Genomic DNA, 16,558 nt, shown 5'->3' on the forward strand with positions numbered 1-16,558 from the left:
TGTACACCTTATGACTACGTTGTGCATAACTATAAAAATCCCTTTAGAAACATTAACTGGAGGAAGAAATTTGTAGCCATGCCATTCCATTCGAAGGTACGGTTTGCCCTAATTCCCAGCTAATTATGTAGTTCAGTCTTGTCCAGTAGTACAGCTGAAAAAATGGTGGGATATGGAAAGGCCAGCTTTTAGGAGCCCTTCCACATTGCTGGGAGCCATTCACCACCTTCCCTCTTGGACTAGGTTGTTTGATACCACATCTCCTTAAAGCCTCTCAGTCCCAGCTCTCTCCATAGCTAAGTCCCTTTACCTTCAGACTGTACAAAGTCCAACCATCTGAGTTCACTTTAAAAAAAAAGTACGTGTGTGTGTTAGGGGGAAATGATGTTTCCTTGTGCTATGGAGACATAGTTGTTTTCTAAGTAAGCTTATTTTAGCCAAAAGGCAGGAAATTGCAGCATGCCCAAACAATTTAGGTACCAGCCCTGACTCAACTCCCCTGTTGAATCTCCCACACTTACAAACTTGCTTGGCCTCAGCAACATCCATGTGCTTTCTTGCCGTCACTCACTACCCAACACGCCCTGTAGAGAGTCCCCCCATGTGACTGCTCCTTTGGAGGCCTTCTGACAGCCAAGGAAGTGATTTAGTCTTCATGGAGAAGATTTCCCTCAAACAAGTGATTTACACTTAGAAAACAACCATTCACTTACAAGTTGTCTGCATTCCTCCATCCTTCGTGAAAATACATGCAACAGTTTTGACCTTCCTGGAGGATGCAACTTCCTGTATTGTCCTCATCAGCCTTCTGTGGAGGTGCCTCTTTTCACAGTGGAGAAGCTTCTTGCATTGCCTCTTCTTGGGTTTTCACCAGTTTCATAGGCTTGCAATATCCTGCAAATGAGCTCTACTATACTCCAAATTCATGACACCGAGTTATCAAGTAGTGTCTGACCTATAGTCTCTGTTGTCCTGTTAAAGATGGTCTCTACTGGCCTAATAATGGTAGATTATTTAGTTGCTGCTCCTCTGTCAGTCAGGGACAACCCTCCAGAACCTCGTGTTTTTTCACCATGCAGTCCATGGAGAAAGATGCCCAGGGTGTAATTTGTTTATGGTTAAAACAAAAAAAAATGCCTAAGTGCCCAAGTTCCTGGAGGTCTCCCGTGTGAAACTTGAAAGAAGGCAAACTGATTTAGATACTCTGCAAACAGAGCTCGTACATTTAACTAAATTGTGCTGCTAAGTATCAGCTGGTCCATGATAACTAACAGTGTGCACGCTCATAACTCTCAGCAGAGGTGAAAAGAAATGCAGTGAGCATGAGTCTTTTCTACTGGTTTTTAAAGGTAATGCTTTTGATTTCCTGCTTGCGGTGGCTTGAGACACAGTTGCTACAATTGCGTTGATGCATGCCATCTTGTTACATTATTGCAAGTCAGTCATGTATCTGAACTTGCTGATCGACAACTGTAGCTTTTAGGGACGAGTTTTTAAGTGGTTGTAGGAGCCAAGCAGAATTTTCAAGAATATTCAACTTTCTTGTTGAAGCAGAGGTCTAAGATACTTGGGTGGTTGGGGTTTTTTTTGCAAATTCCACCAGCCTAGTAAATACCTCTGCAAGTCTGAGCAGCTCAGTCAGTTTAGAACATGGGATGGGGCCCTTGATCACTTAGGACTTTTCTTGAGAAGATCTCAAGATGCAGATCTGAGTTCTCCTCATTTGAGCAGTATTTATGTTCAAGCTTAGCCTGAAACCCGTCTAAAAATGAGGTGAACAACAAAAACCAAATCAGGACTTGAATCCTACCTCTTCTCAAAGTCTGAAGCTCTGTTGTTAGTCCAATAATTTGCCACCCAGACATCTTGGGCTGAATTTTGTGTGCTTTCTTTTTTGTGTGTGTGAAGGAGGGGGGCACAGTGTGTGTGGGGGAGGTAATGACAGCCAATTGAAAATAACTAAAGCCATTCGGTTCAACCAGCATTTACTCGCTGTCCACACTGAGGTAAATGTGCAGCCCTGGCACAGTATGATGACATTGCATGTGCAATTCCAGTCAGCTGTCAAGGAGCCATTAGCTCCTTGAAACTCTTCCAGGGGCCGCTGTAGAAAGGATATTAGGGGTCTACCATCCCGATCAGTAAGAGTTGCATTTATACACTTGGAAATCTTCTAGAGCATAGTTACAGCAGTGTACTACTCACTAAAAATAACATTGCATGCTGCAAATTTTGAGGTGAAAGTAAAGTGTAGGGTAAATCTTACCTCTGCAGAATTGTAAATATTAGCTGTAAGTTACTATAATCAGAGGGTGTCTGCCTCAGGCTGCCACATTCCAGAATATGACAGAGCCTGACATTGACTTGCCTCTGCGGGAGCGCCATCCCTCCAGCTGACCCCGAGGAGAGCCACTCCTGCCAGGACTAGCAGTAGTGGCACAAGCAAAACCAAGTGACTGACACTGGGATGCCAGATCCCTGCAGCACTCTTCCAGTGGGGCCAGACACCAACCAACCACCTCAGCAAGCTTCGAGCACAGTCAAAGCGCTGGTTCAACAACAGATCCACACATCCTTCCTCTCTTCCCTCAGGTTTCTAATAAATTCCTGCCTTGGCCAAAAAGTGTCACTTTTTTCTTGATGAATTTCAGCCAAGTGCATGCTTTCTTATTTGAAACTGCTCCCACCAAGACAGACCTTTTTTGCAGGTGAGGTGGAGCCAGCCTGAGCCCACCACAGGTGTTTAGCCCTATACTGCCCACTGATGGCTGTGGTAAATGATTCCCTGCTGACCTAGGGAATCACATCACCTTTACAGTGATATTAATGAAGGACTGCATGTAAACAAAGCATGGAGATCTTTGGGAAAAGCCCTTCTGAAACAGTGAATTCAGCATGAACCATTGACCTAGACTATGCAGGTTTTGTTAAAGTTATCACAGGTTACACAGGATGATGGAAAAAAATGGTAGTTTTTGGAACACAGCAGAATTACCAACTCTGATCAATTGGTAAAATATTTCTTGGGGAGTCAGAGCTAGAGGAATTGAATGAAAAAATCAAAAAAAAAGACAGTTGAAGTTTTTGTTTGTTTCTTGTTTGTTTTGTTGTGTTTTTTTTAATTGAGCTTCTTGCACTAAAGAAGCATTTTCTATACAGCCTTTCATTGGAAGAGTTCTGGAATGAATTGCACGTGTGTCAAGGAACCACTTTCATGGGCCCTTACTACCCTGTTCTCTAAGCACCTCCCGCATTATTAAAAGGCCCAAACCAACAGAGCAATATAATTTCCCTTCCCTTGTTCCTTATAAACAAAATCTCTAAAAGAAGGTTTTTACTAATATGTGCGTGTCTAAAAGACTTAAGTGTGTGTGTGTGTGTGCAAAATTATTGATGGAAAGGCGATGGAAGAACTGGGGTTTGTTTATTTGTGAGAGGATATACAACAGAAATTAAAGCAGTAGCCTGAGACTTCCAATTTGATGCTCTTCTACAGACCTCCCGTGTAGTCCAGGGGAAGTCACTTGTGCCTGGAGCTGCAAAAGAGGTTAGCCACAGCAGTGTTTGGCATTGCAGTGTTTAATTGCAGCCAGCTACCTGCTTGGTATCCATAGCCGTGGAGTTAGTGGCTGGGTGAGGGGAAAAGGGAAAGGAAGACGTCTCTGCATCTGTGTGCCAAGAAGGGGCCCGTCCGTATAGGCTGGCCATTGGCAAATGCATGCAGAGGAGAATTATTTTCTGTCTTTGTCCCAGCTGCAGGTACCTTCTTCTGGGTGAGAGGGAGGAAGCTATCACTGAACAAGATTTGTATCCAGGAATGAAAAAAAATGGAAATTGGTTTCCTTTTTTAAAGTTAAACCCAGAAAAAAAATGAAATGGGAATGGACATTTTTGTGTGAAAAATGTTGATGTACATAAGTTTTTTCCAGCCAACAAATCTGACTGCCACTTTCCTTTCACATTCCTCCTTTTGTAGATGTCATGGTGACCATTATCAAGGTGACCATTGGGGAAGGTTTCAGCTAGAACGGAAACCTGCAATTTTTGCCAGATGTCATCTCTTCAAAACGCATTGCCTTGTTCTCCGTAGGTGGTAGGGAGAGTCTGTAGTAAGGGCACTGGCAGACTAAGCTCTGGCTTTCGAGACAGTACATGTTCCAGAGATACTCTTTACAGTTCGAAAATGGGAAATACCATCAATACTGTTAATATCACTAATCATTTCAGGTGTGCTCATTAAATGTGTTATTCATTTCCCTTTTCAAAAAGCATTTTATATTATCATACCAAACATGTCATCATCACCACTGTAACACATACCAACCCCAAACAGACAGGAATAGAAAGACAGGCTGACAAGAACCATTTTAGCACCTAGCTAGAGGTCTTTGGTTGCCTGCCCTTTAGCCATTCTAACAAGCCATCTCTCAGAGACTGGTTTTGCTTTCAAAGTGAAATGCAACCATACGGCCATCTTAGGGATCTGGACAGTTGAGCTATAAAAATCCTGTTGTTTCTGACAGCAGCAGAGCCCCTAACTCTGTGCAGTTCGCTTTCTGTATTTCATAGTTGCCAGTTACTATGCTGTGCTGCGCACACACACACTGCAAGCAGGAAGTAGGAATAGCTCAGCTCTTGGCTTGGTAGGTCTCAAGAGACAGCCATGAAACTGAAAAACACTAAACTAAAACCTAAGTATCTGTTAGACCTTTAATTAGCGACCTAAGGAGTGTTTGCCAAGAGGAAATTTGAATTCAATTATCCAAATAGAAAGTATTTAACCTCTCAATAACACTCAAGTAATTATCATACTTGGTTTTTTTTTTCAGGAACTTTGAAAAGTAAAACAAAAAGCAAATTCAAAAATGGTAGAAGGTGTCAGTTTTATATCACAGGGAGCATACAAAGGAAAGCTGTAATATTGCCCATGCTTTAGACCCCTCATGTTTGCACAGAAAGAGGTAGCCTCAAGCAGGGAGAGCAGGTTGCAGGATTCTTGATTTCCCCACTGAAACAGCCAGCACCAGCAGTAGGGCCAACAGCGGTAGTTTTATGTGCATCAGTACAACAATAAACACACAACTAAAATCAGCAGGTCATCTCATGCAGCTTTTAATGTGATCAAGTCGCTCAGTCAGTGTCAGAAGGACTAGGATGCATTAGAAGAGGCTTCCTTCTAATGTATATTCCAGTATGTTTTGCAAACATTTGTCGATACCAACCAAGCCATTTGCATTTCAGATTGCAGCAGCTGTTTCAGCCCTGATCCCAACTGTCCTTTCACTACACATCCACACTAAAGTTTCCAGCATTAATCTCAAGGAAAAAAGTCAATGTTTTCTTGCCTTTCTCTTCACAGACTGTAGGTTGCTTTGGGATTATGTTTATCAGCTGCTTTCTGACAGCCGGTACGAAAATTTCATCCGATGGGAAGATAAGGAATCCAAAATATTCCGGATAGTGGATCCCAACGGGCTGGCCCGGCTGTGGGGAAACCACAAGGTAAGGAAGCAATGCACTTTTCCTCCTGCGGCACTTCACCTCTTGTAACATCACAGGATTCACTTATAAACAGAATGAAAAGGAAGAAAGTGTGTGCATATAAACTGTTGCTGGAAAGTTGTAATCTTTCATTCTACGCATATTAGAAATATAAAGCATCCAGCCTCAAGCACTAAACCCTACCTTTCATATAGAAAACCTGTTGGTTTGGTTTAAAGGCATTGAGTTATAAGTGCATTTCATTATAAAATTATAGGGAGTGCAAGAATTAGTGGTCCTTCTCTCTCAAGGCATCTCATTTCTTCCCGAAACCTGATAGTAAGGATGTTCTGGTTAGATGTGGTCTACAAGAAGCTGTATACTACACCTTGGCAGGAGCTATCTGTCTGTGTTCTATCTGCACCAGCATTCAGATTTCACACCTGCCCTGTGACGGACACCAAATGCTGCAGGATTATGTATTTCCTTTTAAGGGGGTAATTCTGCTTTGTTCTCTGCAAAGCAGTTACTGATTTTTGCAGTTTGGGGCTGAGTTAGGTATAGATAGATCTATATGAGTATATTCATACGAATATATGGGTAGCCAGCATGGATTTGCAGAATGGAGACCATGCTTGACCACCAACATACCTGTCTACCATGAAATTATGAGCTCAGTGGATGCAGGGAGAACAATGGATGATTATCTTGGTATTAGAAAGGCTTTTGAGACTGTATCCCATAATATCCTCACAGACAAACTAATTAAGTATGATCTAGACAAGAATATAGTGAGGTAGACTGAAAACGGGGTGAATTGCTGGGCTGAAAAGATTGTGATCAATGGCACGAAATCCAGTCACTAGTGATGTTACCCCAGGGATTGAATTTGGGGCCAATACTGTAACACGTTCATTAACGAACTGGATGATGGGACAGAGCACACCCTCAGCAAGTTCTCAGACAATACAAAACTGTGAGGTGCTGATACACCCTCTGGTACTGATACACCAGAGGGTTGTGCTGCCATCCAGAGGGATGTGGACATGAAAAATGACCTAACACAAATTTCATGAAACTTAATAAGGGGCAAGGTAAAGAAGTCTGCCTGGAGAGGAGTGACCTGGGAAAATGTGGGGCTTTACATTGCCCCTTGTTATGTTTCATGAGACCCCAGGTGTGGGACGGTTATACTAGGAAGATGGTCAGACAGTGGAGCACGTTGCCCAGAGGAGCCTTCATTCTTGGAGATGTTCAAAACTGAACTGGACAGTCCTGAGCAGGTGTCTCTGGTTGACCCTGCTTTGAGCAGAGGGGCTGGACTAGGTGATCTCCAGAGGTGACTTCCAGCCTCAGCTGTTCTGTGGTTCTGTATATGAGTATACATAACCTATACTCTTGATAAGTTCAAGATTTTCTCATAGGAGTCATTGCTTACAAGAACATCTGTCCTAGAGGTCTTGGGCTGCAACACTGGGAGTGGAGAGTTCTGCCATTACCCAACCTCCAAGCTATTCTAAAAATGAAGCTACTTCAGACCACTAGCCACTTGGGAAACACAGTGGCCTTTTAGCATATAAGAAAGGGAAAAAGCACACATGGTATTTCAGGGGGCTTCCCAATGAGTGGAGTCTAGATTTTGCAGGAAAAACATCATTAGTGTTTAATTGTCACAGAAGACCTTTTATGTACCCTCCCTCAGCAGACCTGTGGTGGGCAAGCAGAGGAGGTCTGCTCTTAGAGAGCATTTTAGACAGGTGAATTGGTCTCATTTAATAAAGTCAGGTCAACACTACAGCCTTCTGCCAGATCTTGGACTGCCAGAGCTGTGCCAAGCCAAACTCCTGACATGGAGGCTCGCAGAGCAAAAGCGTGCCTCTGCTGGTTTGGCGCGTTTTGCCCATGGCAAAGCGGCTGCTTTATGCTCATGCAGGCATGGCTTTGCCAGTATAGTTGTCTTTCTGCGGGGAGTTTTTTTGCCAGGATAGTAAACCAGTGCTCCTTGTACCAGCAAAATGCTCTTCATGTAGATGTAGCCTAAGGGACTGATCCTGCTAACCCAAGCCAGTACTGTGGGGGCTGCCCACATACAGCTCTGCCCGCGCACATCACTTCTGCCTTGTGACACTCAGCTTCAGCAGAGCCATGTCAGTCACATTGCAGTACTCTGGCTATGGCCTTTAGGGTCTGCAGCTCCCAAAATGAAGGGGAGGCTCTGTCATAGAAGCAGAAGTACAACCTAATGGGCTTCTTGATTTACACTTGTATAACAAGAGGAGAAACAGGCACTCAATCACCACAGTGCATTGTAAGCATTAACTAGTTAGTGGAGGGGAATCCCAGAGGAACAGTGTTCTTAGTAAGGATTTCTGACAGATTCAGCCTATTAGCCACTCTTCTTAGGCTTTTGCAAAAGGTGGTTTCAGTAAGAACAGGTCTGTCACATCCCACTTGGCATGAGAATCTCCATCTAATGTCTCCTCTTGTGGTCGATGAAGCCTTTGTTATCTGTGATCCAAGAAACTGTAGAAAAATCTCACTTGGAATTTTTGTTAAACTTTCTTGCTTAAATTGCCCTGAATGGAGACCCATAAAAATTTGGTGATGAGGGCTGGAGGGGCAGGATGGGCCTGCAAACAGCATTAGACTGGAACATCTAATTTCTTGAACAGATTTGGTTACTTTAGCTGGCTGTGATAGTTCTGCAACTCCTTTGGGGGCTTAGGAAGGTTTTAATGAATCATGTCACCACATTTTTCCTTTTTCTTTTGAAAAAAACAGAACAGAACAAATATGACTTATGAGAAAATGTCCAGAGCCCTACGCCACTACTACAAACTAAATATTATCCGGAAGGAGCCAGGACAAAGGCTTTTGTTCAGGTAATTTTTTTCTTTTCTTTGCCATTCCTTTCTACAGACAATTAGTTTTCGAAGATGGAGGATGGAATTGTGTGTGGGATACTTCATTGCCACAGCTATAATACAGGTGACAATGGGCATACATTTGCAAAAGCTGTCTACACCAGCGCTTCCTAGCTATCAAGGCAACTGCACCAATTTACGAAAATAGTGGCGTTTCAATGATCAGTGGAGTCAATAGAAGTCTTTTCACTCCTTTGAAGCAGGCTGCGCCGTTGTTTAAGACCTTAGACAGATGATTCATGATCTCACCCAAACTGCTGGAAAACCCACTCCAAGCTGACTTCACAAACAGAGCTGCCAGTGAAAGCTAAGCAGGGATCAGGCATTTCCTCAAGTGCATCAGCATCACGAAAGAGAAGTGCTGATAACCACGTCTTCAGCGGTGCTGCTTTCAAGGGAGAGAAGGACCTGGAAGACCTGTTCGTAAAACCTAACACATCACATTGGATGATACAACCAAGAATTTAGGAAATAGTGCCTGAAACAGTGTTACAGCAAGGAGTTACTTCCACAAACTTGAGTGTGGCTGGTAGAGAGCAAGAGCACTCCAGCTCTCTTCAGACAAGACCAGCAAATCCTAGTGCATACGTTTGACCCACAGAGCACTGGACTCAGACCAAAGATTGCTTTGATGTCAGTGGTCTGGACCTAGTAATGTGCTCGGAAGTGATATCAATAGGAAGGCAGCCTTGGAGTTTGTTTTCTTAAATAGCTAACAGAACTGCATTAGCACTCAAACTATCTACAGCTGAAAAGGTTTCTGTGGAATGTCTTGTTTATGTCAGCTCTTAGAAGGAGACTTAGATGGGGGAAGGAAAGTGAAGGGAAGAAGGAATTACAGGCAAAATCAACTGCATGATTTTAGATTTTTTTAAAAAATTTTTGAAAGTTAAAATAAGGTTGCTCCATGAGCAGCAGTACCAAGGGAACCTCAGTTGCTATGGCCTTGTGGGAAGACCATGCTTTCCTGGGGGAATTCTGTGATGCTGAACAGTGAATGTACTTATCTTGGAGCCTCTTTTTCAGGGGGGGCACAAACAAAAGAGGAATCCATCTCTTCTCAACCAGGCTGCCTATTTTTTCAAAACTGTAGAAACCTGATACCCTTGGAGACCTCAATTCCTCTGTCAGACTTGCCTAAAATTGACCAACAGATTCAGAGGTCACTAGGGAGCATAAAACATGAGCATATAAACCTCATTTCCTTCGGAAACTGGGAAAAAACAACAAAGCATTTTTTGCACAATTCCCAATAAAAACTTATTGATGTTGTTTTCTTAGACCTATTTATATCTGAAGAGAAAAAGAACAGCTGCAAAAAATCAAGCCATTAATATGCCTTTCTTGGCTTTTTCTTGCAAGCACAGAAATAATAGGAAGTGTGACTCTGTAAGTAACATGCAGGCAGTTGTCATCTGCAGATATCTATACAGAGCTTTAAGTAAAATGGAGTCAGAGAAGGATTTCTAATAGGTTGCCTGAGTGTCCTCTGCAACAAATGAGGTTACAGACACTGTTTCTTCATTAGCTTGTAGTTCTGGGTTGTTTTCTTAAAATTTAATCAAATGCTATTACAAATACCCATGCTTGGAGTTCCTTGACATGACTTAAAACACAGACCAGAAAGAATACCCAAAGTACTGCGGTACGGTTCACATCAGCCCATCTCCCACATGGTTTAGGAAACGGAGCAGACAGAAGGTAGGGAAGGCAGTGGGATCACTCTGTTTTGATTTCATCCTCATGCAAGATCAACAAGACAAGCAGGGTTTAAATCAGGGCACAGTCTGGCCCGTAGGCTTTGATGCGATTTCACTGTGTAGCCAGGGACTGATTCACCACTTCTGTATGCTAGTTTTTCACCACTGTAACACCATTTGTATCAGCAGCGTTCTTCCAGCATACAAATGGGAGTGACACAGCAGTGAGTCACAGCCTTTTTTTTTTTCCCTAAATGCATATGTGCACATGATTTCCAAAATTAGAAAGAGTGGCAAAAGGTTAGCTCCAGACTGTGCTATGCATTTGCTGAGAGACTTCATATTTTTCAGATGGAAAGCCCTCAGCTTTATAACCTCAGAGGCAGAAGAGGAGGCAAATCTGGCTCATTAGCTTCAGCAGTGATTTTTCTGGGTCAGTGATAGTAACGAGGCTCCTGTCAGTTGGTTTTGTTTTCACTGGGGCAAGGATACTGAGCATATCATCAACCTGAAATAAAATCAGCTCCTCTGATTAACACATTTTGTACTGCTCAATGATAGCCAGTACATCGTTAATGAAAGACTGAAATTTTTTGTAACACTTACAGCATAAACATCTTTCATCCTAATTTCTCCAGATGTACTTAGGAGTTATGAAAGTGAGTTGTATTTAAACTAGGATTTCATCCTTCCTATGTGACTCTCTCCCTATGCCATTAAATTCAAAAAGAAAGCAGAGCTTTTCCATGCGATCTCTGTGCTGTAGTACACAAAAGCATCCTGGCAAAGATCAAGGCTGCAGACTTGATCTACAGGCTGGTGGATGTCCTTTCCCATTTCCTACTGCTGCCGTGCCTCCTCAGAGGCAGTTTCTGTTTCTAGCCCCCTGCAGACTTAACTGCATCAGGACATTAGTGCTGGGAGCTGTGGCATTCATTTGCAGAGGTTGCTGCTTCATTACAATTATGCTTACTGCAATCACACAGGAAGAGACTGTCTTTGTTCACAGTTCCCTAGCCCAAAAAACTTTCTTTCAGGGCTTTTTCCATTTCCCAGAACTTGTTCTGACTTGGTCCTTGGCTTTTTCTTTTTTACTTTGATGTTTCATACTCCTCTTCGCTCACCTACACAGACACCTGCACAAACCAGTAGCCCTCTGCCTCTCCACACCTTGCAAGTGCTTTTGCTTTGAAATAAGCTAACCATAAAGATCTTTAATGTTTCTGTCACCAGACACCATAAATGAGTGTACCTGTGGCATACTGTCATCTTACATGACAACAGCAAACAATATGAGGGAGAAGAATATATCATTATATTATAGAGATATAGATATATTGTGTATATCATTCTTTGGAAAAGACTGTGGGGTTTGGTTCAAATTTAGACATTCAAGGAGCGGGGGTAAAGGCCTGGGTGGGTTTTTTTTTTGTTTCTTTACAAGGTATGGAGGAGGGAAGAAACCAGTAGGCTGGGGAGAAGCTGGGAAGTACTAAGGCACTGGGAGGATACAGCAAATACGATTTTTGGAGCTGTAGAGCTCAGGGGCCTCAACATCTTTATAAAGGTAAAAGCTGAGACCACTGGGAAATCTGCTTGTTTCTCTGTTTTGCAGGTTCATGAAGACCCCAGATGAGATTATGAGTGGCCGAACAGACCGCCTCGAGCACCTTGAATCCCAGGAACTGGATGAACAAATATACCAAGAAGATGAGTGCTGAAGGGGGCTGGTGCATCACCTCTGTGGGTCCATGGGAGAAACATCTTGCCCGGATGACTGGCACAATTTGGGAGGGGAAGCAACAACACAGAAGCAGTACTTGGGGTTGCCGCTTAGCTTGAAGACCACACAGGACCTGAATCACCTTAACAAAACAAACTTTAACAGGCAGAAGTGGTGCTGGCAGAAAAGTAAACAGGAAAAAGCCTGGACTTATGCACTACTTCACTGTTCTTACAAAGTCTCCCTTGAGTTCTTTCTTTTCGGTTTGTTTCAGTTTTGGGGTTTTTTTGTTGTTTTTTTTTTTTCCCTAATAAACATGCAGTTTGACTTTCCTTATCTCACATAGGACAAGACATCAGATTATGCTTTTTTTTCTGGAAGGCTTTCCTATGGAAATAGAGTGCTCTTATTTTCTGTGCAAGTCTCATGACATAACACTGCATAAAACAATAGCAACACAGAAGGGATTTGCTCAAGGGTTCCAGTTTGCTCGGATCAATTTACATGTGCTGCCACTGGGAAATGTGCAGAAGCTACCAAATACCACACATACCTGTCAAATGAAGAGGAGTCACCCTTCACGTGTAGGCTGGGATATCATCCCAGCATAGCTCGGGCTTGTGAGTCCTGCAAGTGGCTATTAACTGCTGGAATATGGACCAAAACCAATCACCTAAGTGCTCCGGGGAGGAGAAAAATAAATGTGACAAACCTCTGCAATAGACTGATGTTGACGTTTTCCCTCCCTCTAGCAAAGAAGTGATAGAATGGAGCAGGGGGAGGGAGGGCGGAGACAAGTACATATATATATGTGTATATATATAAACATTTCATATATATATGTATATATATGTAACCCCCACAATATATCCACAACGCAGAATTTCAGCTCGAAGCTTTCTATACAAAGGCAAAGGCTGAAGCATCTGTAATTACAAAAGGGAGGAGTGTTTCTTATACCTGCTAGCAGTTTTGGGGTGAAAGGTGAAGGGCTGATCCTTACATTGTAGGGAGAAAGTAAAAGGACCGATCACATGGTTTGTGTTACTCGGAAACCTCTCCAGGATCATTTTGTGCTGCTGGAGAGGTAGATGAGTCACCAATCTGAAAACTGATGGTAGAGAACTAGAGACCAAATAGCTATACTTATGTCTTGTAATTGATTTTGGCTTTGTTTTGGGATTTGTTTTTTTTATGCCTCCCACTACCCTCCCCGCCCTCCACAGCTCTGCCATCAAGGGAGCTTGTCTCAGCTTCCCCGTTTTTAACATTATTTAAAAGACAAGAAAAAAGAAACCCTACAGCTGTGTTGCTTTCTTGGTTTTTGGTTTTCTGGTTGCAGGGTGCCCCATTTTTTACACCCCTGATTTGGTTTGCTGCACTGAGGGTGTTTTGCATGAGGCAAAGAGCTATGCCTAGTTTGGTCACAGGAAGCCCACCAGTCCTTAATGCCCAATACAAGAGAAACTACTGGCCCTTTTCATTTCACATTGCTTGGACCACCATGACAGGAAAGTCTGTGGCATCCAGATGTCCCGCAATCCATCATCAGTGGTCCTTTCAATGGAAGGAAGACCTAGCAGCAGAAATGATGTTTGCAAAAATCAAATTTTGATTGCAAAATCAAAAAGAGTTGATGTATAGAGAAACTGCAGGAATCACACAGTGTCTGGAAGAAAGCACATCCACATCAGTTCATTAAAAACAGAAAGCATATTTATGGGAACAGGTATACTAGAAATGGGAAAAATCAGTGGGCTAATCTAATCCATTTAAGCCAAAAAACAAGGTACATTCCCATGATAGAGCTTTTATCAGCTATTAAGCCAGCAAAACATTTGATCTTGCCTCATATGTAACAAGAGGGTTATCCAGGAAAAAATGGCACTCGGCAATGAATAGTGTTCCCTATGTTTAAACAGAGATAGTCCAGTCTCACAAAAGACTTAATACTGAGTCACAGGTCGTAGAAGGAATGGCTTTAAGGGTGCGGATAGGCATCATACAACGAGATTTTTTCAGAGCCAGTATCTGATGAGGAATGACAGGGTGTACATCTCTCCCTAAGCTTTTCCCAGCCACGTGTTTTTTATTAAGGTATAGTCAATACGTTACAAGTCCCAGCACACCACATACTTAACTATTCCTGCCTCAAGAGGAAAGACACGGGAATGTGTATCAGAAATAGAAGCAGATGACCCGCCACCTGTCTCTGTTGTGACTCTGAAGTCCTTGGAGCTCATGAGGTGTGAGACTGGGAGGGCTTCAGTGGTCACGGATCTGAAACCAAAGGTTCCTTGAGACTAAGGGGCCAAGGAGTCACTCTGCTCTGTCACCCTGCTCAATGTCACCCAAGTTGCAACTGTGTCTCGGGAGCTGGGATGAAGAGGTGAATATGAATGACAGATGAGGTGTGATCGGAAGTATCAAATGTAAAGAAAGGCTCTTGCCGGTTTCTTGTGTTTCTTGGAGTGTTCAGTGGTAGAAAGAAACCAAGATTGTGCAGAGAACAATTCATATCCTTTACTGCTCTGGTCTTGATGACTGCATAACTGCATTGTTTTCTTTTGCCTGCTGCAGTTACTGTTAGGAGATGGTGAGGGAAAAATAAGACAATAGGGACCTTCTGTATAAAATGCTCTGATGACCCACAGGTTTTTGTCACGACCAAGGTGCATGCTGTGAAATACAGAGGACGAGAGAGAATCCACCAGTATAAGCTCATATGCTCACTGGGTATGCTAGCAAACAGCTCATCCTCAGCACTGGGTAAGACAGGAAGAAGCAAATAATCCTGAAATCACACATGTTGTCCCATAGGGAAATTTTCTAGGGGAAATTTTGGTAGAGGAAATGTTCACCTTTATGAAAAATGCAATCACTTCCACCTGCAGAATCTACGACAAAGGAAAAAAAATATTTGGTGGCTATTGGAAACTCTTCCAGTTGACACATAAAGCACGTCTTAAGACAACTTATTCTCCATCACAACCACAGAGAAGAAGTCGTCTCAAAGCTCATGCTATCTGGAATGAAAATAGCCTCTGAACTTGGAGCAGGCAGATCCCACAGAGGCCCTTCCCTGCTGGCGCTGTCTCCTGCCAGGTCTGCGTGGTGCAGCAGCGCGTGGTGCAGGTGACACTGCAGCTGCCAGAACTGCAGCGGCTTATGACCTGTTGTGGGAGCTGCAGGATTTGAACTGCTCCTGGGGTCTTGGATGCAAGTTTATCAGCTATAACTAAAAATAAAAAAATAAAACCAGGCTGGAGCAGCTGCAGTAGGCAGATTCCCATCTACCTCACATCCAAATGGCAGATGCAGCAAGTGCAAACACAGCATTAACGTACTGAGCTACAGGAACACTTGGCTGCCCATCTGGGCTAGCAAAGGTATCGCTGTCTTTCCACCAACACTGACACCTGCTTTCCCTCTGCAGTTTCTGATTTCCCAGAGTAGAATTTGCCAGCAGCAAAGCAGCCAAACTCTGCCCTTGCCACCAAAGTCAGTGGGAAAAGGGAGAAAGAGTCCCATCCCTGGAGACATGCAGAAGCCATCTGGTTGTGGTCCTGGGCACCTGGCCCTGGGTGGCCCTGCTTGAGCGGGGTGGTTGGAGCAGGGGACCTCCAGAGGCCCCTTACAACATCAACACCCAGCAAAGGAGCTTCACACTGTGCAGGTCAGTGGGACCTTCATTGCCATCAGGTTGTTACAAGTCTGAACAAGCCACAAGCCGGTCAGGTAGGGCACGCTGCAGTTCTGCAGCAGAACATTTCCTTGGTTTAAGTTAGAACCTTTTGACTGCCTCTCCACCCGAAGAACACTACTGTGGCCCTTTCTGTGAACACTAATTTGCTGCCACCCTCTGCAGATTTCAAACTCCACGCATGCATTCTCCAGATCTCTTTGTCAGACTGCAACCGTGTGCAAATCCAGAATGCATCAGTTTGAGGTCTTTTTTTTAAATAAAAGTCTAGTCTGTTTTTATTGATGACGGCTTTTTGGTTTTTTAAGGTGTGGGGCTAAGGGACTGAATCAAATGAATGTAACAAAACAAAAACAAACAAAAAAGCCTATTCTCAGGGCCAGTGAGTTGCAAATAATTTTTAAAATGCCTGTAATTACATCATCTCAATAAAAAAAATTTAATATAAAAGTGGGAATGCCAAATTTTGTTGGTGCAATCATTGCTACAAGGTCCTTTCTTTTTGAAAACGATGGTACCAAAGTATCTACAGCATATAGCTGCTGTTTTCAATCAGGAAAAGAAATCTGCAGGCTTCCCATGCCCAGACATGTATGAACAGTGCCTGGATCTTCCCTGGGAAGCGTTATTTGGAAAAGTTAAGGCTGTCCCTTGGAGTATCGACTTTGCTGCCTGCCCTGAGAGATGAGCAGAGCACACCACCAGTGCCTGCATGGGTGTGCCTGGTTCTTCCTTCTCTTGGAGAGGCTACAGAAGCAAAAAAGAAACAAAAAAAATGAGGTGACACAGTGACTGCTGCATCTTTTTTATCCTGCTAAACAGGCCAGGTCAAGGAGTTTGAGAGCAAGAGGTTTTCCTGGAGTAGTCATCTTTGCAAACCAGTCTAGAAATCCTGCTGCTAATGTGCTGACCTTCCAGCTTAGGGGGACCTTATTTTACTGTGTTCACCCCTAACCAGGCAAGGCACAGGGACATCAATGCCACGAGGCGCTGGGTGCTTAGGGGACAGAAAGACGCAACTTGCTCA

The 16,558-nt window shown here is 43.3% G+C and overlaps 1 protein-coding gene across 6 annotated transcripts in view; it reads left to right on the forward strand.

Annotated features, from left to right (window-relative positions):
• Window positions 1–12,181, forward strand: part of ETV6 (ETS variant transcription factor 6) — a 139,968-nt gene extending 127,787 nt beyond the window's left edge. For all 6 annotated transcript variants that reach the window (XM_056339909.1, XM_056339906.1, XM_056339907.1 and 3 more), the window contains 3 exons: window positions 5,360–5,502; window positions 8,263–8,363; window positions 11,721–12,181. In XM_056339909.1, coding sequence (XP_056195884.1) covers window positions 5,360–5,502; window positions 8,263–8,363; window positions 11,721–11,826 — 350 coding nt within the window. In that variant the 3' untranslated portion in view covers window positions 11,827–12,181. The remainder of the gene's footprint in view (window positions 1–5,359; window positions 5,503–8,262; window positions 8,364–11,720) is intronic.
• The last annotated feature ends 4,377 nt before the right edge of the window (window positions 12,182–16,558 follow it).

This window comes from Falco biarmicus, chromosome 5 (genome assembly GCF_023638135.1).
Source record: "Falco biarmicus isolate bFalBia1 chromosome 5, bFalBia1.pri, whole genome shotgun sequence".
Taxonomy (NCBI): Eukaryota; Metazoa; Chordata; class Aves; order Falconiformes; family Falconidae; genus Falco; species Falco biarmicus.